Source organism: Ailuropoda melanoleuca, chromosome 1, assembly GCF_002007445.2.
Source record: "Ailuropoda melanoleuca isolate Jingjing chromosome 1, ASM200744v2, whole genome shotgun sequence".
Taxonomy (NCBI): domain Eukaryota; kingdom Metazoa; phylum Chordata; class Mammalia; order Carnivora; family Ursidae; genus Ailuropoda; species Ailuropoda melanoleuca.
This window is the reverse complement of record NC_048218.1, coordinates 121,671,968-121,695,997: the sequence shown is the minus strand read 5'-3', so window position 1 is coordinate 121,695,997 and position 24,030 is coordinate 121,671,968. Positions and strand designations below refer to the sequence as shown.

The following is a 24,030-nucleotide window of genomic DNA, read 5'->3' as shown; positions in this document are numbered from 1 at the left end:
CTTTTAAAAAATTGAACAATAAAAGGTAGAAGATAATTGAGAAACCAAATAAACCAAACCATTTGAAATTCAAGAATCCCTGTCTCATAAGTTGAGGGGAGAAAGCCATGCACACACATGGAGGTGTCATATTTTAATTAAAATGTAGATTCAGTCCTCCAGTTCCTAGTTTGGATGAAAGTTGGAACAAGGTTGTTAACTGCACTTTTGCCAAGTGAATGCAAGAAATAAACAAGCTTATATTATTAGTTTATTTTATGACTAATTTTAATTCTTTGTTGTTTTAAAACAAGTTATATATGCACATGATACAAAAATCAGAATGCAAAAAATGGTACACAATAAAAAGCCATTGTCCCACTTCTTTCCACCAGTGACTTCATTTCCGTCCTCACAGGCAACCCTGTGTTACCACTATTTTATATTGTTCCAGATAGAATAAACAAGTGAATTCCTAAATAAGCCTCTTCCTCATCTGTATATGGGGTTCATATCATACGAGATACATTGTTCTACATCTTGTTTTTCTCGCTCTAACACTATGTTGGAGCCCCCTCCGAATCACTGGGTAAAGAGCATCCATGTGTTTTGTGTTTGGGGTTATTCTGTGTATCCAGCTTACACTCGCACTCTAGTGAATGGGCATACCCATTTCTTTACACCCAGGATAGATAAACTGTCTATAAAGGACCAGAAGTTAAACATTTTAGGCTTGTGGGCCACATACATTCTCTGTTGTATATTCTTGGTTTTGTTTGTTTTGTTTACAATCCTTCAAAACATAAAACAATTCGTAGCTCATGGGCCATACAAAAAGCAGGCCAAGGGGCTATAGTTTGCTGGCCTTTGCAAACTATTGTTATCAACCTGATGGGTAAAACAATGGTGTCCCAGTGTAATTTTTTTTTTAAGATTTTATTTATTTACTTGAGAGACACATAGCATGAGCAGGAGGAGGGTGAGAGGGATAGAGAGAAGCAGACTCCCCCGCTAAGCAGGGAGCCCAACACGGGACTCGATCCCAGGGTATCGGGGTCATAACCTGAGCCAAAGGCAAACGCCTAACTAACTGAACTACCCAGGTGCCCCTCCCAATGTAATTTTATTTGTATTTCTCTTATCAGCAAAGTTGAGCCAATTAGAGCCATTTATATTCCCTTTTCTGTGACTATTCATATCTTTTGCCCATTTTCCTATAATTGATTTTATTTATAGTAACATTTTATATAGGGAAATTATCTCTTTGAAATGAATTGTAAATATTTTCCTCAGTTTTATTTTTATCTTTTTACTTTGCTTGTAGAAGATTTTGTCATATAGAAATTGTTTTGAGTAGTAAAATTTGTCAGTTATTTGATGATGAGTATTATGTAATACTTCATGCCTTTCCCAGTCTGAGATTATCAAACAATTCTTTCAGGTTTCCCCCCCACCCCTGGTGCTTTTGTGATTTTTTTTTAAGATTTATTTATTTATTTATTTATTTATTTGAGAGAGAGGAAGAGCATGGGCAGGGGTAGGGGGCAGAGGGGAAGAGAATCTCAAGCAGACTCCCCATTGAGTGAGGAGCCCACCACAGGGCTTAATCCCACAACCCTGAGATCATGACCTGAGCCAAAATGAAGAGTTGGATGCTTAACCAATGGAGCCACCCAGGCATCCCGGTGCTGTTGTGATTTTATTTTATCATCTAAGTCTTTGATCCGCTTACAGTTTATATTGGTGTAAGGAGAATGGATCCAACTTTATTTTTTTCCAAATGGCTCACCAGTTGTCCCAATACCATTTATTGAATTATCCTCCATGCTTCCCTCCCCACCTCCATTTGAAATGCCACCCTTATTACGCACTAAACTATAGTATGTATTCAGATCTGTTACTGTATATTCTGTTCCATTGATCTATCTAGATAGGCTTTGCTTTTGAATTACAACTCCCTCACTAAATTGGTGTGTGATCATATTTCATTGAGGAAATATAGATGCAGTTAAATAAAGAAATGATCAAATGTGTCTGCAGCCTTCACCTATATCCCTGTTCTTTGCTTTACCTCACCTCCTGTTAAAAAGAAAGAGATGGCCTTCCTCCTTCATGACCTGTCTCCACTCCTCTGGCCCACTCTTAGAGGTACTTTGCTCTTGGAAGCACCCTGTCTTCTACATTTCTCTTTTATTTATTTATTTTTGAGGTATAATTAACATACAGTGTTATGTTAATTTCAGATGTACAATATAATGGTTCAACAATTCTGTACATTACTCAGTGCTCATCACAAGAAGTGTACTCTATTTTTTTAAGAGAGAGAGTATGGGGGGCTGGTGGTGAGGGGCAGAGGGAGAGGGAGAGAATCTTTTTTTTTTTTTTTTAAGATTTTATTTATTTGAGAGAGAAACTGAGTGGGGTAAGGGGCAGAGAGAGAAGCAGACGCCCCACTGAGCAGAGAGAAGCAGACTCACACTGAGCAGGGAGCCCGATATGGGGCTCTATCCTGGAACTCCAGGATCATGACCTGAGCCAAAAGCAGATGCTTAACCAACTGAACCACCCAGGCACCCCAGAGGGAGAGAATCTTAAGCAGGCTCCATGCCCAGTGTGGAGCCAGATGCGGGCTCCATCTTATGACCTTCAGATTATGACCTGGGCCAAAATCAAGACTCGGGCACTTAACCAACTGAGCCACCCAGGTTCCCCAATAAGTGGATGCTTAATCCCCTTTGTTTATTCACCCATCACTCCACCCACCTCCCCTCGGGCAGCTACCAGTTTGTTCTCTGTATTTAAGAGTCTGGGTTTTTGTTTTTCTTTTTCTTTGTTTGCTTTGTTTCCTAAATTCCATCCATCTATGAGAGAAATTCTATGGTATTTGTCTTTCTCCTACTGATTTATTTCACTTAGCATATTATACCCTCTAGGTGTAGTCTTGTTGTTGCAGATGGCAAGATATCGTTCTTTTTATGGCTGAATAATATTCCAGTGTGTATATTTAGCACATCTGTTTTATCCATTCATCTGTCAGTGAACACTTGGCTTGCTTTCATATATTGGGTATTATATATAATGCTGCAATGAACATTGGGGTGCTTATCTTTTTGAATTGGCATTTTCCTTCTCTGGGTAAATTCCCACTTCATAGAATTACTGGATCATATAGTAATTCTATTTTTAATTTTTTGAGGAACCTCCATACTGTTTTCCACAGGGGCTGTGCCAAATTTGCATTCTTACCAACAGTGCAACAAGGGTGCCTTTTTCTCTACATCCTCGCCAATACTTGTTTCTTATGTTTTTGATTTTGGCCATTCTGACAGGCGTGAGGTGATATCTCAGTGTGGTTTTGATTTGCATTTCCCTGACAACTAGTGATGTTGAACATCTTTTCATGTGTCTATTGACCATCTGTACGTCTTTGGAAAAATGTCTGTTTGGGTCCTCTGCCCATTTTTTAATCAGATTGATTTTTTTGGTGTTAAGTTTATAACATCTTCGTATGCTTTGGTTACTAACCCCTTATTAGAGATATCATTTGCAAATACCTTCTCCCCTTCAGCAGGTTGCATTTTGTTTTGTTGATGGTTTTCTCTTGCTTTGCAAAAGCTTTTTATTTAGGTCAATCCCAGTAGTTGACTTTTGCCTTTGTTTGCCTTACCTGAGGAGGAGACACATCTAGAAAAGTGTTTCTACAGATGCTATCAAGGAGATGACTGCCCACGTTTTCCTCTAGGAGCTTTGTAGTTCAGGTCTCACATTTAAGTCTTTAATCCATTTTGAGGGGTTTTTTTTTCTGTTTTGAGTTTATTTTTATATATGGTGTAAGAAAATGGTCCAGTTTCACTCTTTTGTGTGTAGGTCTCCAGTTTTCCCAGCACTGTTTGTTGAAAAGACAGTCTTTCCCCCTTTCTGTATTTTTGCCTCCTTTGTTGAAGATTAATTGACTATATAATCATGGGTTTATTTCTGAACTGTCTATTCTGTTCCATCTATCTATGTGTCTGTTTTTGTGCCAGTACCATACTGTTTTGATTACTACACCTTTGTAGTAAATCTTGAAATATCCAGCTTTGTTCTTTCTCAAGATTGCTTTGGCTACTCAGGGTTTTTTGTGGTTCCATATAAATTTTAGTATTATTTGTTCTACTTCTCTGGGAAAATGTTGGTATTTTTATAGGGATGTCATTAAATCTGTACATTTGTAAACTAACCTTCAAATTTTTATGTCCATCTCTGCCCTCACTCCTGAATTCCAGACTAGAACATCCAATTTCCTTTTCAATCCCCAACAGGATATCCAATATACAAGCAGAGCTTAGGATTTCTTTCCCAGACCTATTCCTTCCTGTGTTTTTCCATGTTAAATAGTGACACCACCACACATTCAGTATTTTTAGAAGATACTTTTGTTTCCCCCACCCACCCACCCATGTCCCCCATGTCAGCTGTTTCTCCAGAAGTACGCCAGATAGCATAGTAGTTGGGAGAGCCAGGCTGCCTCAGTTTGAGTCCTGACTCGGCCTTGAGCAAGTCAACTTCTGTGATCCAGATTCCTCAGCTTTCAAATGAAATTAAAATAATACACGTCTTATAGGACGGATCATTCATAACATGTGGTCCCCAACGGAATTGTTACGTGTAAGGTGCTCTGAACAGTGCCTGGCACTCGTGAGTGCTTGGTAAAGGTTTGTCGTTGTTGTCCCCAATATAGATAGTATTGATAGTTACGCAAGTACTAGTTATGGGGGACTAATGCTATTACCATTTGGGCTGCAGCTGCTGTAGGCCAAGCTTCTGCTCTGTCTTGCATGGGCTATGAGACAGCCTCCTCTGCTCTCCGCTCTTGGGCCTCTATCATCCACTGTCCACACACCAGCCAGGCTAATCTTTTTAAGGATAGAAGTGAAATCCTGTCACTATCTTGCTTTAAAAACTCTCCAGGGGCTTCCCATTACAATTAAAATTAAACTCTGACACCTTTCCAGGGCCTGCAAGGCTTTTTGTCAGTTGGCCTCTTCTACCTTTCAGTTTCACCTCCTGTTACTCTCCCCTCTGTTACTCACAAGGCTTCATCCACTCTGGACTTCACCTGGAACACGCCAGACTCTCCCATTTTAGGTCTTTGCCCTTGTCATTCATCTGGAATGCTCTTCCCTCAGAGCTGCCTGGTTCTCATAAAATTCAGGTCTCAGCTCAAATGCTACCTCTTCAAAGGAGTCATCCTTGACCGTCCTGGTTAAACTAGCCCGTCCCCCTACTCTTCGGCCCCGAGCCCCTCAACTTCTTTATTGCACTTAAATTAGCACTGTGGAATTTTCTTATTTATGTATGTGTTTGTCTGAAGTTCCAGGTAGGCAGGGGCTTCGGCTTGTTTACCATCAGAACAACATCTAGACTAGGGATTGGGAGCTAAATTGTGGAATGCCAGGTTTTTGAACTGGGGAGAGAGGAGTGTCTCCTCGGTGGAAGCTTCTCCTCCTGCATAGCTTCTTGAACGTATGGGATATGCAGCTCATAGGTGTTAGGGACCTATTGCACTTTGGAAAAATGTCTTTGGGAATCTGCCTTTTTTACATCTAAGTCACAATATTTTACAGTATTTAAATATTTTATATATTGTATATTGTATATGAAATAAATATAATGAAGATATTTAAATTATATATTTACAAATATTTAAACAGTATTTTAAATTGTTCTGGAAGGAAAAGTGTTCTTAACCCAGTTGCTATAGCTGCTGAATGTTTTGCTTTCAAAACACACACACACACACACACAGCTCTTAGAGCATACTTACTGTTTTAAAAATAAGACAGTAGTTACATAGTCATGAAGTGATTACAGCTACCAGCAAGCAAGTAAGGATCATAATGGGGAGAAGTCATTTCCTGATTCCCGTAGGAACACCAGCAGCATCATGTTCCATAAACTGCTTAGGCTGGGAGGACTTAAGGTGTTTACTTCCTTATCTGAAATATGCTATGATTTTTCACTATTTCTGAGCCGTGATAGTCATTCATAATCTAATCATCATGTCCTTGGTACCCAGGAAAACGGGGGACTCAGTTCTTGTTTGTTGAGTTGATCAAATTGCTAGCCTCCAAGTATAGATTCTTTACAGGACACTTCACAGGGCAAGCTGCTTCTGCTAAACTGTTTATGATACACAAAAATGGGATCAGAAACTGCATATATGGTGTCAGCTCAAGGTAGGCTCCATACAGACTGAAAGCAGTCTCAAAGTATAACATGTTCATGTTGTTACATGGATAATAAGATTATGAGTGGTGGTTGGGTTTTTTTTCTTAAGACTTTTCTGTTTGAGGGGGCGCCTGGGTGGCTCAGTGGGTTAAGTGTGGGACTCTTGGTTTCGGCTCAGGTCATGACTTCATGGGTTCTAAGATCGAGACCCTTGTGGGGCTCTGCGCTCAAGGGGGAGTCTGCTTGAAGATTCCTGCCTCTCCCCCCCACTCACACACATGTGCTCTCTCTCTCTTTCTCCCTCTGTCTCTGTACAATAAATAAATCAATCTTTAAAAAAAAAAAAAGACTTTTCTGTTTGGGCAAATAGTCATATGGGTGTGATTTCTGGGCGCAGCCTGAGAATTGCTCAGATCTCCGGTGCCCGTAGCCAGTGTGTGAGGCACAGACCCACAGCCGACTGACTGTCCTTGCCCAGACTTGTGATAGAATCTCTGGTAGCAAGGGCTGCTTTATACCAGTGCCATCTCAATCACTCCCGAGGTTGCCAGACTGAGAACATTTATTTGTTCATTCAACAGGTTTGTACCAAGTGGCTGATTTTGCCAAGCCATGTTGATCCCATTAAGCATAAAGTAAAGCAAGTAGGCGTGGCCCCCTACACTCCTCGTTTCTGGTGGTACTAGGGAGGAAGACCCAGAATAAGCAACTAACACGTATTCACGCAGTTACAACTTGTAATAATGGTTATGAGGGAAAGAATCAGATGCTGTATGAGAGCACAGGGCAGGGAAGAACCTAACTAATTGAGGTTGACAGTTTCAGGTAAGGCTGAGACCCCAAAACTGAGAGGGCTTAGCCAAATAGAATTAAAGAGCCTGCCAGACGCAGGATACTGCATGGCGAGGGCCAAGAGGCACCAAAGAGTACCTGCAGAACCAACCGAGGGAGGCCAGTGGGGGTCCGATGCAGCCCAGCTGGGAGACACTGGCCCAGGACAGGGCGGGGGGAGGGGGAGTGTAGGCAGGAGGCGGTGTGGTCCTGTGAGCTGCAATTTGGGAAACCTGTACTGTGATCAAAACCAGGCAAAGGATGCTGAGAAGGAAGGGTGCTGCAGCCCACTCGAACTTCCAATAACAAAAAGGCTTCTAGCTTAGGCTCCACATGAGCTGTTGGTTGTGCCGTCACGACCTTGTTTTCTAAGGCAGGGTACTGGGTGCCGGTCGTGTAGAGCAGCGTCCGGCTTCTGGAGGAACCTGGTCCTCCCACCCTGAGCACATACAAGTAGTACACAAATGCGTGTTCTGAACAAAGGGAGGGCACACTGGATCCAGGCATTTAAGTTAAATCGGCCATCTTCTCCATGATGTCCCTTGAGACGTGTGATAATACGGTATTGGATTCTATCTCTAATTCTGCTACCAGGTTACTGGGATGAGATTTCTTCATTTATAAACCGACAGTGAGTAAGCCTTTCAGTTGGCAACTTTTTTTTTTTTTTTTTTTGGCAGCAGGGTGGGGGGGAGTCAGTTGTTTCTTACTAGAATTAGAAGAAACATCTCTTTAATTTTTGCCGATAAAGGTTAATGTGAGAACAAAGCGATTGTTTAGCCTGTTTTCATCATCCGTATGGTTATATTCTAGTACCTGTAATGCTCCGTGATTGTCAGCATTTTCACTTTGGGTCACAGCTCATTACTGAAAACGGGCTGTTCCAGGAGAAATGCCCTTGACTCCTCTACTTGCTGTATTGTCCTGGTGCTCTCTGATAAGGGCTGCTTCCTCTGAATGAGCATACTTCATTGGCCATCTGTTTAAATTCACCCCAGTGATTTCGTGAAAATGAAAACAAGTGTCTTGAAGCCCAAGGACACCGTATCTCTTTCCTACACTTGGAATTCTGAAGAAGAATGTACTGACCATTACTTACTTTTTCATTCTTCCTAGATTCTTCTTACTCCTTTGTTGCAAACTCTGTGACACAAGATGGCTGCAAACAAGCCCAAGGGTCAGAATTCTCTGGCCCTGCACAAAGTCATCATGGTGGGCAGTGGCGGTGTGGGCAAGTCCGCTCTGACCCTACAGTTCATGTATGATGAGGTGAGTGCCCATTTTATAATGGATAGCAAAGTTTGGGCTTTCAGAGAGGATTTCTGTGGCTTCATCTTGGTGCCATTTTAGATATATTCCTGAATCCTTGAAAGATGCTCATCGTTTTTTCCCATTTTTAAATTCAGAGCCAACATTTATATGCATCTTGATTTAACAACTCAATAATTCAAGATCCTTAAAAACGTTATACTTTAAAAACAAAACAAAACTGGAAACAGTACCTATTTTTAAGCACTCTAACTTTGGCTTTTTTGTTCTAAGTGTTTAATGGAGGTTCCCTCCTTGAATTAGTAGAACCGGCAGATACAGTACCTGAATGAGACTTAAAGTTAACTTAATAAGGTGTCCTGTGATAACAGTAATAATCAAAATAAGGTACTTTTAATAATAGTGAAAAAATCAGTTGTAGTATTTGGCATGGCGCTGCACTCACCATTAGGCAGGTGAAGGCTCTGTCCCTAAAACATAAATACGAGAAGGCTGCAGATTTGTGTGCTTGTATTTATACCAGACTTCACTGCCACAGAGTTAAGGTCTCAGCCCATATAGAGCAATATATTCTTTTCCCAGAAGACCCTTATCAAGCCTAAATGATTTAGGAGTTGATAATCCAGTTTAAGCATTTATCTCAATTCTTCTCCAGAGAAGCAAGGTTTTATGGTTACTCTTTCTTAATCCTTATAACAATCCTGCATGGTATGGTAGTATCCCCATTTTACAGACGAGAAAACAGAACCTCAGAGAGCTTTCTCAGCCTGTCCAAGAGGAGTGATCTCCAATGAGTAATGGAGCATGAAGCTTGGTCTCCTAACAGCAAATCCTGCACATCCTTAGCACCCGATGGCCTGCTCATCGGCATTTCTATCACAGCAAACGGCTTAGATCCAGCCGTTGTCTTGCTCATTAGGGACTATAATAAAAAATTTGGAAAGAAGAGATTGAAATGGTTCTTTAAATGAAATTGCTTATTTATCTATTCGATCTGTTTTCCATACTGTTCATTTTAATAGCTCGTCTTTCAAACTAATCGCTAAATCAGGCCCCTTCTTAACGATAAGGAGGAGGTCAAAAGTAAGACTATTCACGTACCTGACATTTGATGAATGGTTAAGCTTTCACTTAGTATTCATAAATATTAAGATTCACAGTAGTATGTGATGTGATATCTGAACATTTGTATTAAAATCTTCATAAATATTTAATACATAATAAAATTAGTATGGAAATATGGTAGAATGTTCTGTAGCCTTTATAGTTACAAATTCCCTGTGTTCATTTTTTAAATAATTATGTATTGAGTATCCTCCATCTACCAGACACTGTTCTAAGCTCTGGGAGCTACAGTGATGAGTAGTATAGTCAAGGTCCCTGCTCCCAGGGTTTATAGTCTCATAGGGGGATATAGACACTGAGCAAATAAATAAGAAAATATCAGATAACGAAAATATTTATAGGAACTAATTTTAAAAACGCTGCAAAAGTATGTATGTATACATACACACATGCTAACAGTGATACACTGATCAAAAATACCAAGGTGAGTGGGGCACCTGGGTGGCACAGTCATTAAGCATCTGCCTTCGGCTCAGGGCGTGATCCCGGCGTTTCGGGATCGAGTCCCACATAGGGCTCCTCCGCTGGGAGCCTGCTTCTTCCTCTCCCACTCCCCTGCTCTATTCCCTCTCTCGCTGGCTGACTCTCTGTCACATAAATAAATAAAATCTTTAAAAAAAAAAAAATACCAACATGAGATTTACAGAGTTGAAAATAGACGTGGGAATGTAAAGTTGTTTAATTGTATTATTTAAAAGATCAGACATTTAGAGAGAGATGTCAAAGTTCGTGATTTGCATTTCTGCTGAGTAGTATAAGCCACTTCATTGACTTGGTTCATTTTAGAGAAGAGATTTCACAGCCACTTTCAATACTTACCTCACTATTGACGCACTTTCGGAGTTATTTCCACAATTCTGGCATGAAAATTTATATTTAGAGTCACATTGAAAGGAGTTTTTATATATTTGATGAAATAGATGTATAATTGTTTTTGCAGGTAATGATGTTTGAGGAAGAAGAAGGCACAGTTTCCAAGCTGTAAACAATCTAGATCATTCATCCATTGCTTTTTGCAAAACTGAAAGCCACTGAATTATCTAAAATGAAAATATAAATTAATGTAGTGTTTACCATTGGGGAACACGGAAGGAAGAGTGCATGGGACCTCTCTGTACTGCTCTGACAACTTCACATGACGCCATGTTTTATCTTTTCTAGTTTGTGGAAGACTATGAGCCTACCAAAGCAGACAGCTATCGGAAGAAGGTGGTGCTGGATGGGGAGGAAGTGCAGATCGACATCTTGGATACCGCTGGGCAGGAGGATTATGCTGCAATTAGAGACAACTACTTCCGGAGCGGGGAGGGTTTCCTCTGTGTCTTCTCTATTACAGAAATGGAATCCTTTGCAGCCACGGCCGATTTCAGGTATGCTGGGGACTGACGCCTTTGTGTTGACATTCCACACAGTAGTGTCTCCCCCCGAAACAAGAGACGACTAGAGGTGGTTACTTGTTAGTCTTTCACTCTGTGTAATTCTGTTTATTCCCTCTTTGATGGCAGTCGGTGACCCATCCACGGTGTACTGATGCTCAGATACTCGGCACACCTCGCATAATCTTACCGCTGTCCCAGTGCCAGCTCTATTGGAAAGTGACTTTGTGACAGCCTCAGTACCTGTTACTGAGGTGTTTCTCTTTGGAGCGTACTACTGCTGCTGCCGTCATAGTTGACACTTGGCTCCCATCATGGAGCTCTGCCCCACATTTTAGATCTTTCTGTGTTCATCACCGGTGACAGTGCCTGTGGACTGCTCAGCAGGCCCATCGCCGTCCTCCCCACAGCACAGATGCCCGACAGCACACACTGATTTTTTTTAATAGAAATAAAAATACTATAGATTGGCACACGAGGTTGTGTTATGTAATATTTTTTATATCTTATTTGCTGTTTGCTTAATCAAAATCTGTCATCCATTTGGTTTGCAGGGAGGTGCTTGGTGAAGGGGGAGAGGTTCTAAGAGAACTACGGCATAAATAAGTTCTTGAGTAGTCTCTAATGCTGCATGCATAATCGAAAGTATTCTTTTTTTTTTTTTAAGATTTTATTTATTTATTTTAGAGAGAGTGTGAGCAGGGGGAGGGACGGGGGAGAGGGAGAGAGAGAATCCTAAGCTGACTCCCTGCTGAGCATGGAGCCAGACACAGGCCTCAGTCCCACCACCCTGAGGTCATGACCTGAGCCGAAACCAGCAGTCAGACACTCAGCCCACTGAGCCATCCAGGTGCACCCAAAAGTATTCTTTAATTATATTTTTTTATTTCTGTGTTATGAATTTGCCTTGGTATGAGGGACGCAAAAGAAGCATGTAGTGTATCCTCTATTTTCAAGATTCACACAGCTTAGTTGAAAGAGGCATGAAACCAAGAGCAAGGTAGTGACAAGGTAGGAGATGTGGACAGTGATCATTGCAGGGATCCAGGAGAGGAGAGAAGCTCAGGGGCCTTCATGAGATAGGTGAGCCTAAGGATAAGAAGGATTTCCACTGATGAGGAAAGAAGTTTTCCGGTGGTTCAGTGAAACCTGAACCTGGACTTACATAAAGCTTCCTTTTTATGTAGACTTGAAAGTCTCTAAGGAATTTAAGAGAGCATTCTTTGCCAAAAAGCATGTCATTGAGAAACTTTAAAAATGCAGATCACTGGGCCGCCTGGGTGGCTCAGTCAGTTAAGCGGCTGCCTTCAGCTCAGGTCATGATCCCCGGGTCCTGGGATCCAGCCCCACGTCAGGCTCTCTGTTCAGCAGGGAGTCTGCCTCTCCCTCTGCCTCTCCCCCTCCTCGTGCTTGCTCTCTCTCCCTCTCAAATAAATAAAAAATAAAATACAGATTTATTGGTAAAATTAACCTTGTTGGTTTCTTTAAGGAAGGAGTTTTGTACGTGATAAAGTGCAAAGGGTGGCAGGTCCCGGTAACTTACAGTCTTGGGAGACATGTTGAAAGTTACATAAACGTCAGTGCTTGTTCACTCATTCAACAAAGATTTGAGTGCTTGTTATGTAGCAAGTCCTGTTCTAGGTAATGGATAATGTCTCCGGAGGTGCCAAAGCCATAGTGGTAACTCAAGGGAATGAAGTCTTTTTATGCCAAGAGTAAGAATCTTGGTTTACTGCTGTGACAGAGAAGAAGTGAATCATTCATTACTCTTCTGTTGTGCCTCCGATGTGTTGCCCTTCCCATAAATAAATATAGTCCCAGTGACTCAGCGGCGACAGGAAAGCATTTCTGAGACCGTCCGAATGGTTCCGCTGCACGTGGTCTGACCCACAGAGTCAGACCGCTCCTCTCGAGCCTTCCTGGGCCTCCCGCCTCCAGGGCAGAGCCCCCCCCCCCCCCCCCCCCCCCCCCACCCCCCCCCCCCCCCCCGCCACTCTGCTCTCCGCACAGCCAGCGGATCAGCTCTCGGAATCTGCTTACTGGGCATGTGTTTTTCCTGAAGGGGAAAACTCTTGAAAGCAGAACCCATTTCTTACCCATCTGAGAATCCCTAGTATCCATATTTGGCACAGTTCCTGGCATGTATCGTACAGGGCATGCTTAGTAAAGGTTTGGTAGAAATGTTAGAAAACTTTTTTTTTTTTGGTTCTCACTTTCCTTATGTCAAAAACGAAGACATTGGACCAGTTTGTGAAGGTACTTTCCTATTCTAAAATTGTATAACAGCCTCTAACACTCTTTAAAGGAGGCATCACATGAAGTAAAATGTGTATGAAAATTGTAGACATAGCATTGCCTTTCTCTGACATCCGGGAAAGTAGCTCATTAAAACCAACTAATTAACTATAATGAATACTGTCTTCTCACCCCTGAGCCCAGTAAGTCCAGGCTTTCCGTGGCCCATTTCTGACAGCAGTGATGAACGCTATCACTGTATTTTCAGTATTGGTCTTCCTGAAGCAGCGACTCAGAGTACCTTACTAGGTGTTTTTTAAGAAATAAACTAATGACTGTATATACGTATGACCAGAAGTACCAGAGTCACAAAAACCAGGGTCCGTCTCTGGTGGTTAGTGAGATCAAGGGGTAAGTCCGTTGTTAACATCTTAGTTGAGGCTGTTGATCACAAAGGAAACCAGTTAAGAAGGTACAGCACATTTGTTGTTACGGGAAAAAGATTATCACTGACCGGTATCCTCTTCACAAGCACATCAGAAATGTAATAAGAGTAATGGTGAGTGTTGACATGCTCTTCGCAAGAGCTCATGTGAGTGGTGGGAAACATCGCAGCCCTCGATCTTATACAGCTCAGCACGTGTCCCCCAGTTACTGTGACCCACTGACCTTGTTCCTTCCTAAAGGGGTGGTTAAGGTAAGTACACATCAGCGAAAGACAGAGGTGACTGTCTATGTGGTCCATCATCTATTCATGCTAGAAAACTGGGAATGCGGGTCCAGAGAGCTGCCTGCAAACACGGAGTCTGTTAGAATGTTTATGACAACATCGGTAATCAGATGAATGAAGAATACTAAAAATAACCCTGCCTGATACTCAGTGCTCACCACACACCAGGCACTGCTCCAAGCATGAACAAGACAAGCTAGATACTAGCGAATTTCATACACTCCAGGACACACATTTTTTTGCATTTTGTCCTCTCTTAAAATCAGGGCCGTCTCTTATAGGAGGACATCTGACAGTTATAACTGGCAGCAGTTGTTTCTCAGCGGGGCATATAACATAATGCGTGCAGATAGTGCATTTAAAGCCCACGGCCCATGGGGAGCACTCAGTAAAATGCTAGCAGTGGAGGTGGCAGTGGTGTTCAGGCGACACTGTCTAGGAAGCACAAAGTAGACAAATCGGAGATTAAGGCTTGGCGAAGATTCATATTCCCTCTCAAACATCACGATAGATCCCTCAAAATCAGTGTCCTCAGCTGACCTGTCATTCTGATCACACCTTTAATTTTCTCATTTTCTCTTAATCTAAAATACTGTTCCTACAGTTTCAGTGTCTCTTACTTTCAAAGGAGAGGCATCAGGAAGGTAACAAGAGAATGTTGATTTTAGAAGAAAACCCCTTTCTCCAGTAGAGTACTAGTAATCATTAAGAACAGCTAACATTCTTTGAACATTGACTAGGTGTCAGGCACAGTTCTAAGTAAGCACTTTACATTTCACCCTCCTAGCAACCAGAAGGTTCTGTTGTTAGCCCCATTTTATACACGAGGAGACCGAGGCAAAGAAGTACTTGCTCAGAGTCACGTGACTGAGAGAGACAGAGAGCTGTCACACCTTTAAAACTGGTGACAGCCTATAACTTCTCTCTAAACGCAAAATCAGTACTCAAGAAATGTCTGGCCTGGGTGGGGCTTTTAAAAACATTTAATGGGACCATTGATAAGAGGTAATAAGAATATGAGTAAGAATAAGAATGGCGGGGCGCCTGGGTAGCGCAGTCGTTAAGCATCTGCCTTCGGCTCAGGGCGTGATCCAGGGCGTGATCCCGGTGATTCGGGATCGAGTCCGGCATCGGGCTCCCCCGCTGGGAGCCTGCTTCTTCCTCTCCCCCTCCCCTGCTGTGTTCCCTCTCTCGCTGGCTGTCTCTCTGTCACATAAATAAATAAAATATCTTTAAAAAAAAAAAAAAAGAATAAGAATGGCACTTTCTCCCGCTGTGGTCTTCCTCCCCAAATCCCATGACCCCAGTTTAATCATGAGAAAAACATCAGACAAATCCCAATTGAGAGATTTTCTACGAATGAGCTGACCAGCAAGTCTCAGAACTGTCGGGGTCATCAAAAACAAGGGAAGTCTGGGAGCTGTCAGAGCCATGTGGAATCTAAGGAGAGCTGATGACTAAATGTCATGTGGGATCCTGGACGGGATCCTGGAACAAGAAAAGGACATTAGGTAAAAACTAAGAATATCTGAATAGAATTTGGACTTCAGTTAATAATGATGTATCAAGATTGGCTCATTAGTTGTGATAAACGCACACACTCACATCAGATGTTACCAGTAGGGGAAACTGAGCACAGAGAGTACGGGAACTCTGTACTGTCGTCACAACTTTTCTGCAAATCTAAAACCTTCCTTCTTGTAAAAGTTTATTTTTAAAAAGCATTTCGAGGAAGTTGTGTTTGACACTTCCATTTTGTACCTTTACTTCCATATTTATACTCACTTCTGTGGCGTATTGTTCCTTTATCCACGAAGTGAGTGTGTGATGCAAGGGATTGATAGTAAAATAAGGAGGACGTGATGCTTAATTCCCACCATGCGATGAATGAACTCATTGTTACTGTAAAGAAACATGGAAGTAAATGCTCATTGCAGATGGTATTTGTTATTTTGTTGGTCTGACACACGGGGGTAATGTTAATATTTCTTTCTCATTTCCTCTTATCCAGGGAGCAGATTTTAAGAGTAAAAGAAGATGAGAACGTTCCATTTCTGCTGGTTGGTAACAAATCAGATTTAGAAGATAAAAGGCAGGTTTCTGTAGAAGAGGCAAAAACCAGAGCTGACCAGTGGAATGTGAACTATGTGGAAACATCTGCTAAAACTCGAGCTAATGTTGACAAGGTAAAGGGCGGCCCTCCTTATAGCTACATCGTGTTAACAATAAGATTCGCTCTAACTCAGCTCCACTGTGTCTAGAGGTTTGTGAAACTTTCCAGCAGTGATTTAGTATGTGCTGATTTTTATCCGCTCTGAGTGCTCAGGTACAACATGTGAGGAATTTCTTACTTCCCTTGTCCTCAGCTTCCCAGGAGACACTGAAACACGAGACACCACTTTTTTTTCTAGTGCTGACAGGATTTCTGACCTGAATCCCTGCCCTTTTAAATTTTTCTTTTTTCTTATCTTGATGGGCGGGGTAATTGAGAAGGCATGGCGTAAATCCTCTAAGCTGACACCTGCCCAGCACCATGTAGGTTCTCAGAAGGAACGTGCCTCCCAAGACAAAGGAGCCCCAGATGAGAGGGCTTTGAAATCTGTTACTGCCCCCACACTCCCCACCCTCGCCCTCTGTTTTTTCCTCTGCCCTCCTCTGTATCTTCCCCTTTGTTCAGGTGGCCCTTCCCTGAGTCCAGGTGAGGAACACCCTTGCCTCCCTTCTAGGAGACAGCCCCGGTGCAGTATTCCATCCTGCTGCCCGAGACCCACATCTTCTGTGTTCAGGAATGACTGCCCCCTGGGCCGAGGCGTGGGCTCCTCGAGCCCCCCATGAGGGGCTTTTCCAGCCATCAAGCACTACTTGGCTCTGCCGAGTGCCTCTCAGAGTCTAACTGGCAGAATCGTCTGTGAAACTTCAGGAACACAGATTCCTGAGTCTGACCCCCAGAGATTTTTATTGATTTGCTGTGGGTGGAACCTGAGAATTGGCATTTCCCGTAAGCTTCCCGGTGGTGCAGACTGTGGCCTGGGAGGGGGGGCCACACTTCAAGTAGCACTGTGCTAGGTGGCCTCAGGTGTTAGTGAACTGGTCTGCTTGTGCCTGTAGATTTATAACGCTGATCCAGAAATCATTAGGTTAAAAAAAAGTAGAGATTCTTTCTGTTCATTTACTGTAGGTGTTAAGACATTGTCATATACTGTCTTAAGCTGATTCGGTTTTTTTGTCACGTGGTCAGATTCCTATAGGCCCAAGATAGCTGTACAAAATGAGTGTTACAAGATTTCTACTTAGTGTACCAGTTTTCTCTAAAGCTATGGCAAATATATTTAGTGTAATACTGGAAATATGTTTTAAAGTTCCGTATGTTTGGAGTTTTGAGAGGCAACATTGAATATTATCGTTGTGTGTGTATTTGGTTTCCTTCTAATTGATGTCTTGAGCGAGTTGTAGAGCACACACTCTAAAACCTATTTAAACTGGGGGGAGGCAGGGGGAGGAGAGGCGAGCAGTAACCATGCAAGCCATGAAGCTGTCGTTCTGACAGTCCCTGTGGTGTCATCTGCTGGCATGAATTTTTTGGCCAGATGCATGTATTTTCAGATGACGAAAGGTAAAGGTGTAGGGCTATTTTACTTACTCTGGCTGTGTAACAACCTATACCCCAAAACGTACAGGGGAAAATGACCATTTATTATGCTCATGGAATCTCTGGGCCAAGAATTTGGACAGTCACAGTGGAGATGACTTGTCTGTTCCATGGCGTCTGGTGCCTCCACTGAAAAGCTTCAGGTCTGGGAACTGGAAGTGTCTCAGCTTAGGTTCTAAAGACCGTTCACACATCTCATTCAGCCAGTTGATGCTGGCTGTTGTCCAAGGCTGCCTCAGTTCCTCGCCGTGTGACCTTTCCCAGCTGTCCTACGTCAGGCTTTCTTACAGCAGGGTGGCAGGGTGAGTGCCAAGCCAGCATCACAAGAGAAGAAGAACCAGACAGAAACCACATCACCTTCTATGACCTAGCCATGGAAGTTACACAGCACTATTTCCACTTCGTTCTCTTGGCCATGGTAGTCCCAAAGCCCCCGCAGGGTCAGGAGGAAGGGGAATCGACTCACCTCTTGATGGAGAGTGGCAAGATGCTGGAAGAACACATAGGGAGTATTGCTGTGGCTGGTTTTGGCAAAGGTAGTCTTTAGTCAGTGGTCACCTCTCCAGAGCAAAATCACATTAAATATGGCGGCTTGTAAGCCAAGGTACAAGTGCATACTGAATACTATAATTGCGTGTACTGCTACACCCTGAAAAGTGTAAATGCCAGATAAAGTACCCCAGTGGCTAAATGAAAGTAGCTTGCAGCACCTATGCAGTTTCTAGAATTAGGTGATACTTGGTTTCTTGCTGAGGAAATAATATTAATAGTTAAAAGAGCTCCTATTCATTGGTGTTTAGAAGACGCAGGCACTGTGGCTAGCACCAGCCATGCGTCTTTCACCCCGTAAAGCAGAAGTACTCTTCTCATGCTCACTTTTTAGATGAGGAAACTGAGATGTGGAGAGATTACATACCTGATTCAAGTTCGAAAGGCCTATGATGGGGGGCGCTTGCGTGGCACAGCGGTTAAGCGTCTGCCTTTGGCTCAGGGTGTGATCCCGGCGTTATGGGATCGAGCCCCACATCAGGCTCCTTCTGCTATGAGCCTGCTTCCCTCTCCCACTCCCCCTGCTTGTGTTCCCTCTCTCGCTGGCTCTCTCTCTCTCTGTCGAATAAATAAATAAAATCTTTAAAAAAAAAAAAAAAGGCCTATGATGGCAGCTGCGGGCTCTGGGTGTGGCTGATGTGGTTCACACGTCATCTCGCTGTTTCACTCTTGGTTGGCGTACCTGTGGTATCTCCCGGGGTGTATGTCACCCAGTGTGGAATCTGGGGACAGGTTTTCTGGGGTCGTGAGTGTTAGTTACCACTGTCTCCTGTCATATCGGGAAGTATCTTGTTTTGTCACAGAAAATAAACCCTAGCTCCCCTGTGAGACATTAAGGGCTCATGCCATGTCCTCCACTGGATTCCAAGTAGACCGTTGCCCTGAAGTTTCAAAGAGGTAGATTTTGAATCCACCCTGTGAAGAACTCCGTGACCATCTGAGTGATAAGCCAGGCCGTCCCAGAGGCCACGCCTGTCACAGAGGAGTCACCCAGAGGCAAGAGGACCAGCTGGCTAACCTGCTTGTGGGCTCACGGGGTGCCAGGTTCATCTCGTGACCCTGTTAGTGGCCTTCTGGCTGAAGGCTCTGGCTCTTTAAAGCGTTAACTCCAAGGTTGCTCCTAATTTTAAGGAACACCCTGGAGGAATGGCAAGAGGCTAAGCAAGTAGATGTCAAAAAGGAGAGTATGATTTCTTACGTGAAGAGAACCAATTTGGGAAAAGAATTTTAGTAGAAATACTGTATTCTTTTTCATTAAAAACATGAACATATGCTTATTGTATGAAGAAAAATTCTAAGTAAGGAGAAAGGGGAGTCACTCTTCACCCAAATTCCACTCCACTCCCCTTCCTGGCAGGGAACCACTGGTAACTCAGGTGTATCTTTCCAGACGTTTATCTTATTTAAAGACAGTATATAGAGTCTAAGGGAAGGCTTGTGTTTGCTTGTATTTCCCCGTATAAATAGGATTTTTACAGTATATACAGTACATTTATACACTATATATGTGTACGTATATAGTATTTTTGTGTATGTAGATCGTGCATTTCTGTAGTTTGCTTTGTAAATTTTATAACGGGCGCCTGGGTGGCTTTATCAGTTGAACATCCACCTCTTGATTTCTGCTCAGAATATACAGGTCGTGAGATCAAGGCCCGCATTGGGTTCCATGCCCGACATGGCGCCTCCTTTAAAAAAAATTAAACCTTCTTCTGACGTTCACTCCATAGTGATATGTGTGCATGAGGAAGCTGCAGGGAGCCCTCTGGTACCACATGTAGCCAGTCTGGAAGCTTCTTGCCTCAGCTGGCCAGCTGTGGACTCGAAGGCCAGGCGTTCTGAAATCACCCCAGGGAAGCGAGATGCAGCAAGTGGGGGCAGAGACCCCTGGGGTCTGTGTCACCTGTGTGTTTCAGTCTCCTGCATTCTCCGCGGGGTTTCTTGGCTCAGTTCTTCCCTGTCCTAACCATTTGCACCCCTTTGACTTAAGCCATTAGTCTCTAATCACTTCCTTGCTTTTTTTTTTTTTTTTTTTTTTTAATAGCTTCTGTGCTTTCTGGCTGACTTTTTGTTTCTCGCTCCTGATCAGGAATCCGCCATTTATCTAAGGAACACTGGTGTTTAGCAGCCGTAGCCTGAGGACAAATGTGCTCACCGTTGTGGCCTTGTCTTGGCTTCCTGGCCTTTCAGTGAAGTGCTGGGAAATCCGTACTATTAAAAGAAAACAAGTCCTGAGATCATACTGTTACTTCTAATTCAGTTTTAGCGTTCAGGACTTTCTCCCTCTTGGACTTCCTATTTTCTCTCTTACACTGAAGGTCTTGGTTCCTAACCTACGTTAGCATCATTGCTCTTACACTATCCTGCAGCGTGTATGTAAGATCGTTCCAGAAGAGCAATACCACTGTTGCTATTAACAGCTAAATTACAAAGTGAAGTTTAAGATTTGGCTTGTTTTTTTATTTGTTGAGGTTTTGCTTTTATTAAGCTTATACTCTGAGATGTATATTCCATAGGCTGTGTTTTAAAGTCTCTTGAATTCTTTCCTCTGTGTGATTATGTCACCAACTACGTGCTGTTCATCTTAATTTGTTTTTCTTGAGTCTTAGTTTTTGACAGCTGCTTTTTTGTGTTTCATTTCACTTTTTAATCTGTAGAACATTTGCATTTCCGAAGTAAAAGTTGCATAGTGGAGTGTATTCAGAGATGCCTCACTGCTCTGGGTGCCTGCTCCCTTGTCTAGAAAATAATACTGGTGTTTGGTTTATCATTTCATTGTTTGTATTTCAAATGCAGGCAAACCCACATAACGCCTGTTCTACCCCATGCAGGTCAGCGGACTACCTCCCCTTTACAGCGCCTCGCTCTTCCAGGCAGCCTCTCCTTTAGAGAGCTGGAGGCACACCGGCCATTGCGTAACAGACATTTGTTGACTTACAACATTCACAATGCACAAGCTAACTAGAATTTTTGAAATCTTTGTTTTTAATTGAGTTCTTAATAAGTCAGTGTGGTGTCACTTCTTATTTTATGCTTACAAGAAAAGTAAAACAGAGGTAATAACTGAATTTTTTAAAATTCAGAATATGAGAGTGTAGACCGTGAAAGTTATTCATCGGTCATCATACACATACTCACAACTGTGTGTACGGTGTAAGCTCATGTCCTTCTAGACCCTTGTCTGTCTGCCCTTGGACATTTGTTAGTGATACTTAACTTTTTGAGTTGTTACACTAGTAATTTTTAAATTATGATGCTAATAGCTCTCATTTTCCAGTTTCTAGACATGAGACAGAATTGATAAAATCTCAAATATGTTGCAACAAAGAAAATTGTCTTCTTAGTACCTAGTATCAAAATAAAGGAAGCACTTATTTTCCTCAGCTTTGTTTCTAAAAATGGAGCTGAAGTTACTAAATATAAATTTTATTAAACATAAATTACCTTTAAATATGAACTGGCAAAATACATTCATTAATTTTTTCTAAAGATTTTATTTATTTAACAGAGAGAGACAGAGCGAGAGAGGGAACACAAGCAGGAGAAGTGGGAGAGGGAGAAGCAGGCTTCCCGCTGGGCAGGGAGCCCAACGCAGGGCTCGATCCCAGGACCCTGGGATCATGACCTGAGCGGAAGGCAGACGCTTAACGACTGAGCCACCCAGGCGCCCCTACATTCATTAATTTTATAAGCAGAATCCACTGAGTTGTAACTTTGGAGATAATCATCATTTGTAGTGCTATTGTCGTCTTTATCTTGAAAGTTGGGATGGGAAAATTAGGTTATATTATGTGAACAGTTTTACTGAAAAGTGTAACTCAGAAAATTTCCCAATTTTCCCACTCTACTTGGAGAAGGAGACTTTGGTTTTGTGCAGTCTTCTCCCTATACTCCCCAAACAAGAGCTCTTAAGTAGTTATTCTTAGTTTATTCCCAAGGCTTACTGCTGTGGTTCCAAGAAGTACTAAGCTTATATTATCTGTTGACTTTATTTACCCTGTTTTCTTCTTTCTAGGTATTTTTTGATCTGATGAGGGAAATTCGAGCCAGAAAGATGGAAGACAGCAAAGAAAAGAACGGAAAAAAGAAGAGGAAAAGTTTAGCCAAGAGAATCAGAGAAAGATGCTGCATTTTATAATCAAAGCCCAACTCCTTTCTTATCTTGACCATACTAATAAATATAATTTATAAGCATTGCCATCGAAGGCTCAATTGACTGAAGTTACTTTAACAATTTGGAAATTGTAATGTATCACTAAAAGCATGAATTGGAACTGCACTGAAAGTCAAATTCACTTAAAAAAGAAATTAATGTGGCTTCTCCAAGAAGCAGAGTTCAACTTCTTTCATAATTGCCTACATTTATTGCGGTCCTGAATGTAGCGTGTGGGCTTGTGTTTCGAGGGCAGTCTTTCTGGAACTGTTAGAGCTGAGATGGGGTGGGGGGGATGGGAGGAAAGGCTACTTCCTCTGGTTTATTATAAAGCTTAAATTTTATATCATTTTAAAATGTCTTGGTCTTCTACTGCCTTGAAAAATGACAATTGTGAACATGTAGTTAAACTGTACCACTTTTTTTAACCATTGTTATGCAAAATATAGAAGAGAAGTTATTGGCATGATTGTTGCATATAGTTAAATTGAGAGTAATTCATCTGTGAACCTGCATTAATTACCTGGTGATTAACGTGGAAAAGTGGTGTAAAACTTGTACATGGAAATTTTTGAATATGCCTTAATTTAGAAACCGAAAAATACCCGGTGACATCATTCTGGGTGTGTCCTCACTAGTGCCATGGGCCCATCACCCCATGTGTCCCGGTGAGAGAATATCTGCCTGGTATGGAGTACAACTTTTGTATAGAGGATTTGTAAAAAAATAACCGTCTGCTAGGAGTCTGTCCAAATTTAAAATGTGTGCCATACTCTGGTTCTTGAAAGTAAGGTTCCAGAGCACCTTGATTCCTTTTAATTAACTGTAAGGTAGTTTGCAGTGAAGGGCCAGCATATACCTGTAAGATAATTTTAGACTGTGAGGACTCAGCACAGTTACGTTTCAGTGATCCCTTTTTTCTTTTAAGATGCCGGTCCCTGGAAATCCCTTTCTGCAGCGGTGAGCATGTGTTAGGTCGTTGGTCTCTCTGGAACAGGGCACAGGAAAAATGTCGTGAGTGCGCGTGCATTTTGCACTGGGCACTTGGGGAAGGTGTGCGTGCTGGCCGCCTGTTAGTTTCTCAGTCCGTGCTCAGAGGTGACAGCTTGGCTCTGGGAGAGTTTTCGGGAGTCTCTGTAGTCCGAGTTCAGCACGAAGAACACCAGAGCCACATTTTCCTCAAGTTAGCACCAGACAGTCCACCCCAAGTGTAGTGCAGAAAGCGTGTTTGGCAAACGCAGGCCAGACGTGAGCTTGTGTCGCCGTTGTGTGGTGCGCCCACCGGAAGAATTCTAGCATGCTATCTGGGAACATAAATTCAACGGGAAATATACCGCTGTCCAGATTTTTCTTTCCGTCTTTGGAACGGGGCTCAGACAGCTGATTCAACAAAGTTCGTCTTTCTTTTTGCTCCGTCCTAATTTCAACAAGTCAAAGATGTGTTCAGGCATTCCAGGTAACAGGTGTTTACGTAAAGTTAAAAACAAAAATAGGCTTTTTAGGAACTCAGCTCTCTAGATATTACATCTGACTTGTCATGTTAAATATTTGTCCTTAAAAGGGTTTGAGATGTACATCTTTCATTTCGTATTTTTCATAGGCTATGCCATGTGCAGAATTAAAGTTACCCATGTAACACCGGCCCCACGGGCCCAGCGATCTCCATGTGTACTCATTGCAGTCTTATTTAACCAGGGGTCCTAACCACTAACATTGTGACTTTGCTTTAGACCTTTCCTCTCCTGGGTACTGAGGTGCTATGAAGCCAACTGACAAAGATGCGTCACATGTCTTAGGCTGATGCCACTACCCGACTGGTTTATTTGCAATTTGAGCCATTTAAAGACCAATAAACTTCCTTTTTTTAAATGCTTGTGGTGTTACTTGATGTTTACTATATATATATATATAATATATATATATA

The 24,030-nt window shown here is 42.3% G+C and overlaps 1 protein-coding gene across 1 annotated transcript in view; it reads left to right on the top strand.

Annotated features, from left to right (window-relative positions):
- The window catches only part of RALA (RAS like proto-oncogene A), a 74,425-nt gene extending 52,267 nt beyond the window's left edge, over positions 1-22,158 (top strand). The window contains exons 2-5 of the mRNA XM_034665750.1: positions 8,137-8,289; positions 10,576-10,784; positions 15,767-15,941; positions 21,969-22,158. Of these exons, the coding sequence (XP_034521641.1) occupies positions 8,176-8,289; positions 10,576-10,784; positions 15,767-15,941; positions 21,969-22,091 (621 nt within the window). The 5' untranslated portion in view covers positions 8,137-8,175 and the 3' untranslated portion in view covers positions 22,092-22,158. The remainder of the gene's footprint in view (positions 1-8,136; positions 8,290-10,575; positions 10,785-15,766; positions 15,942-21,968) is intronic.
- The last annotated feature ends 1,872 nt before the right edge of the window (positions 22,159-24,030 follow it).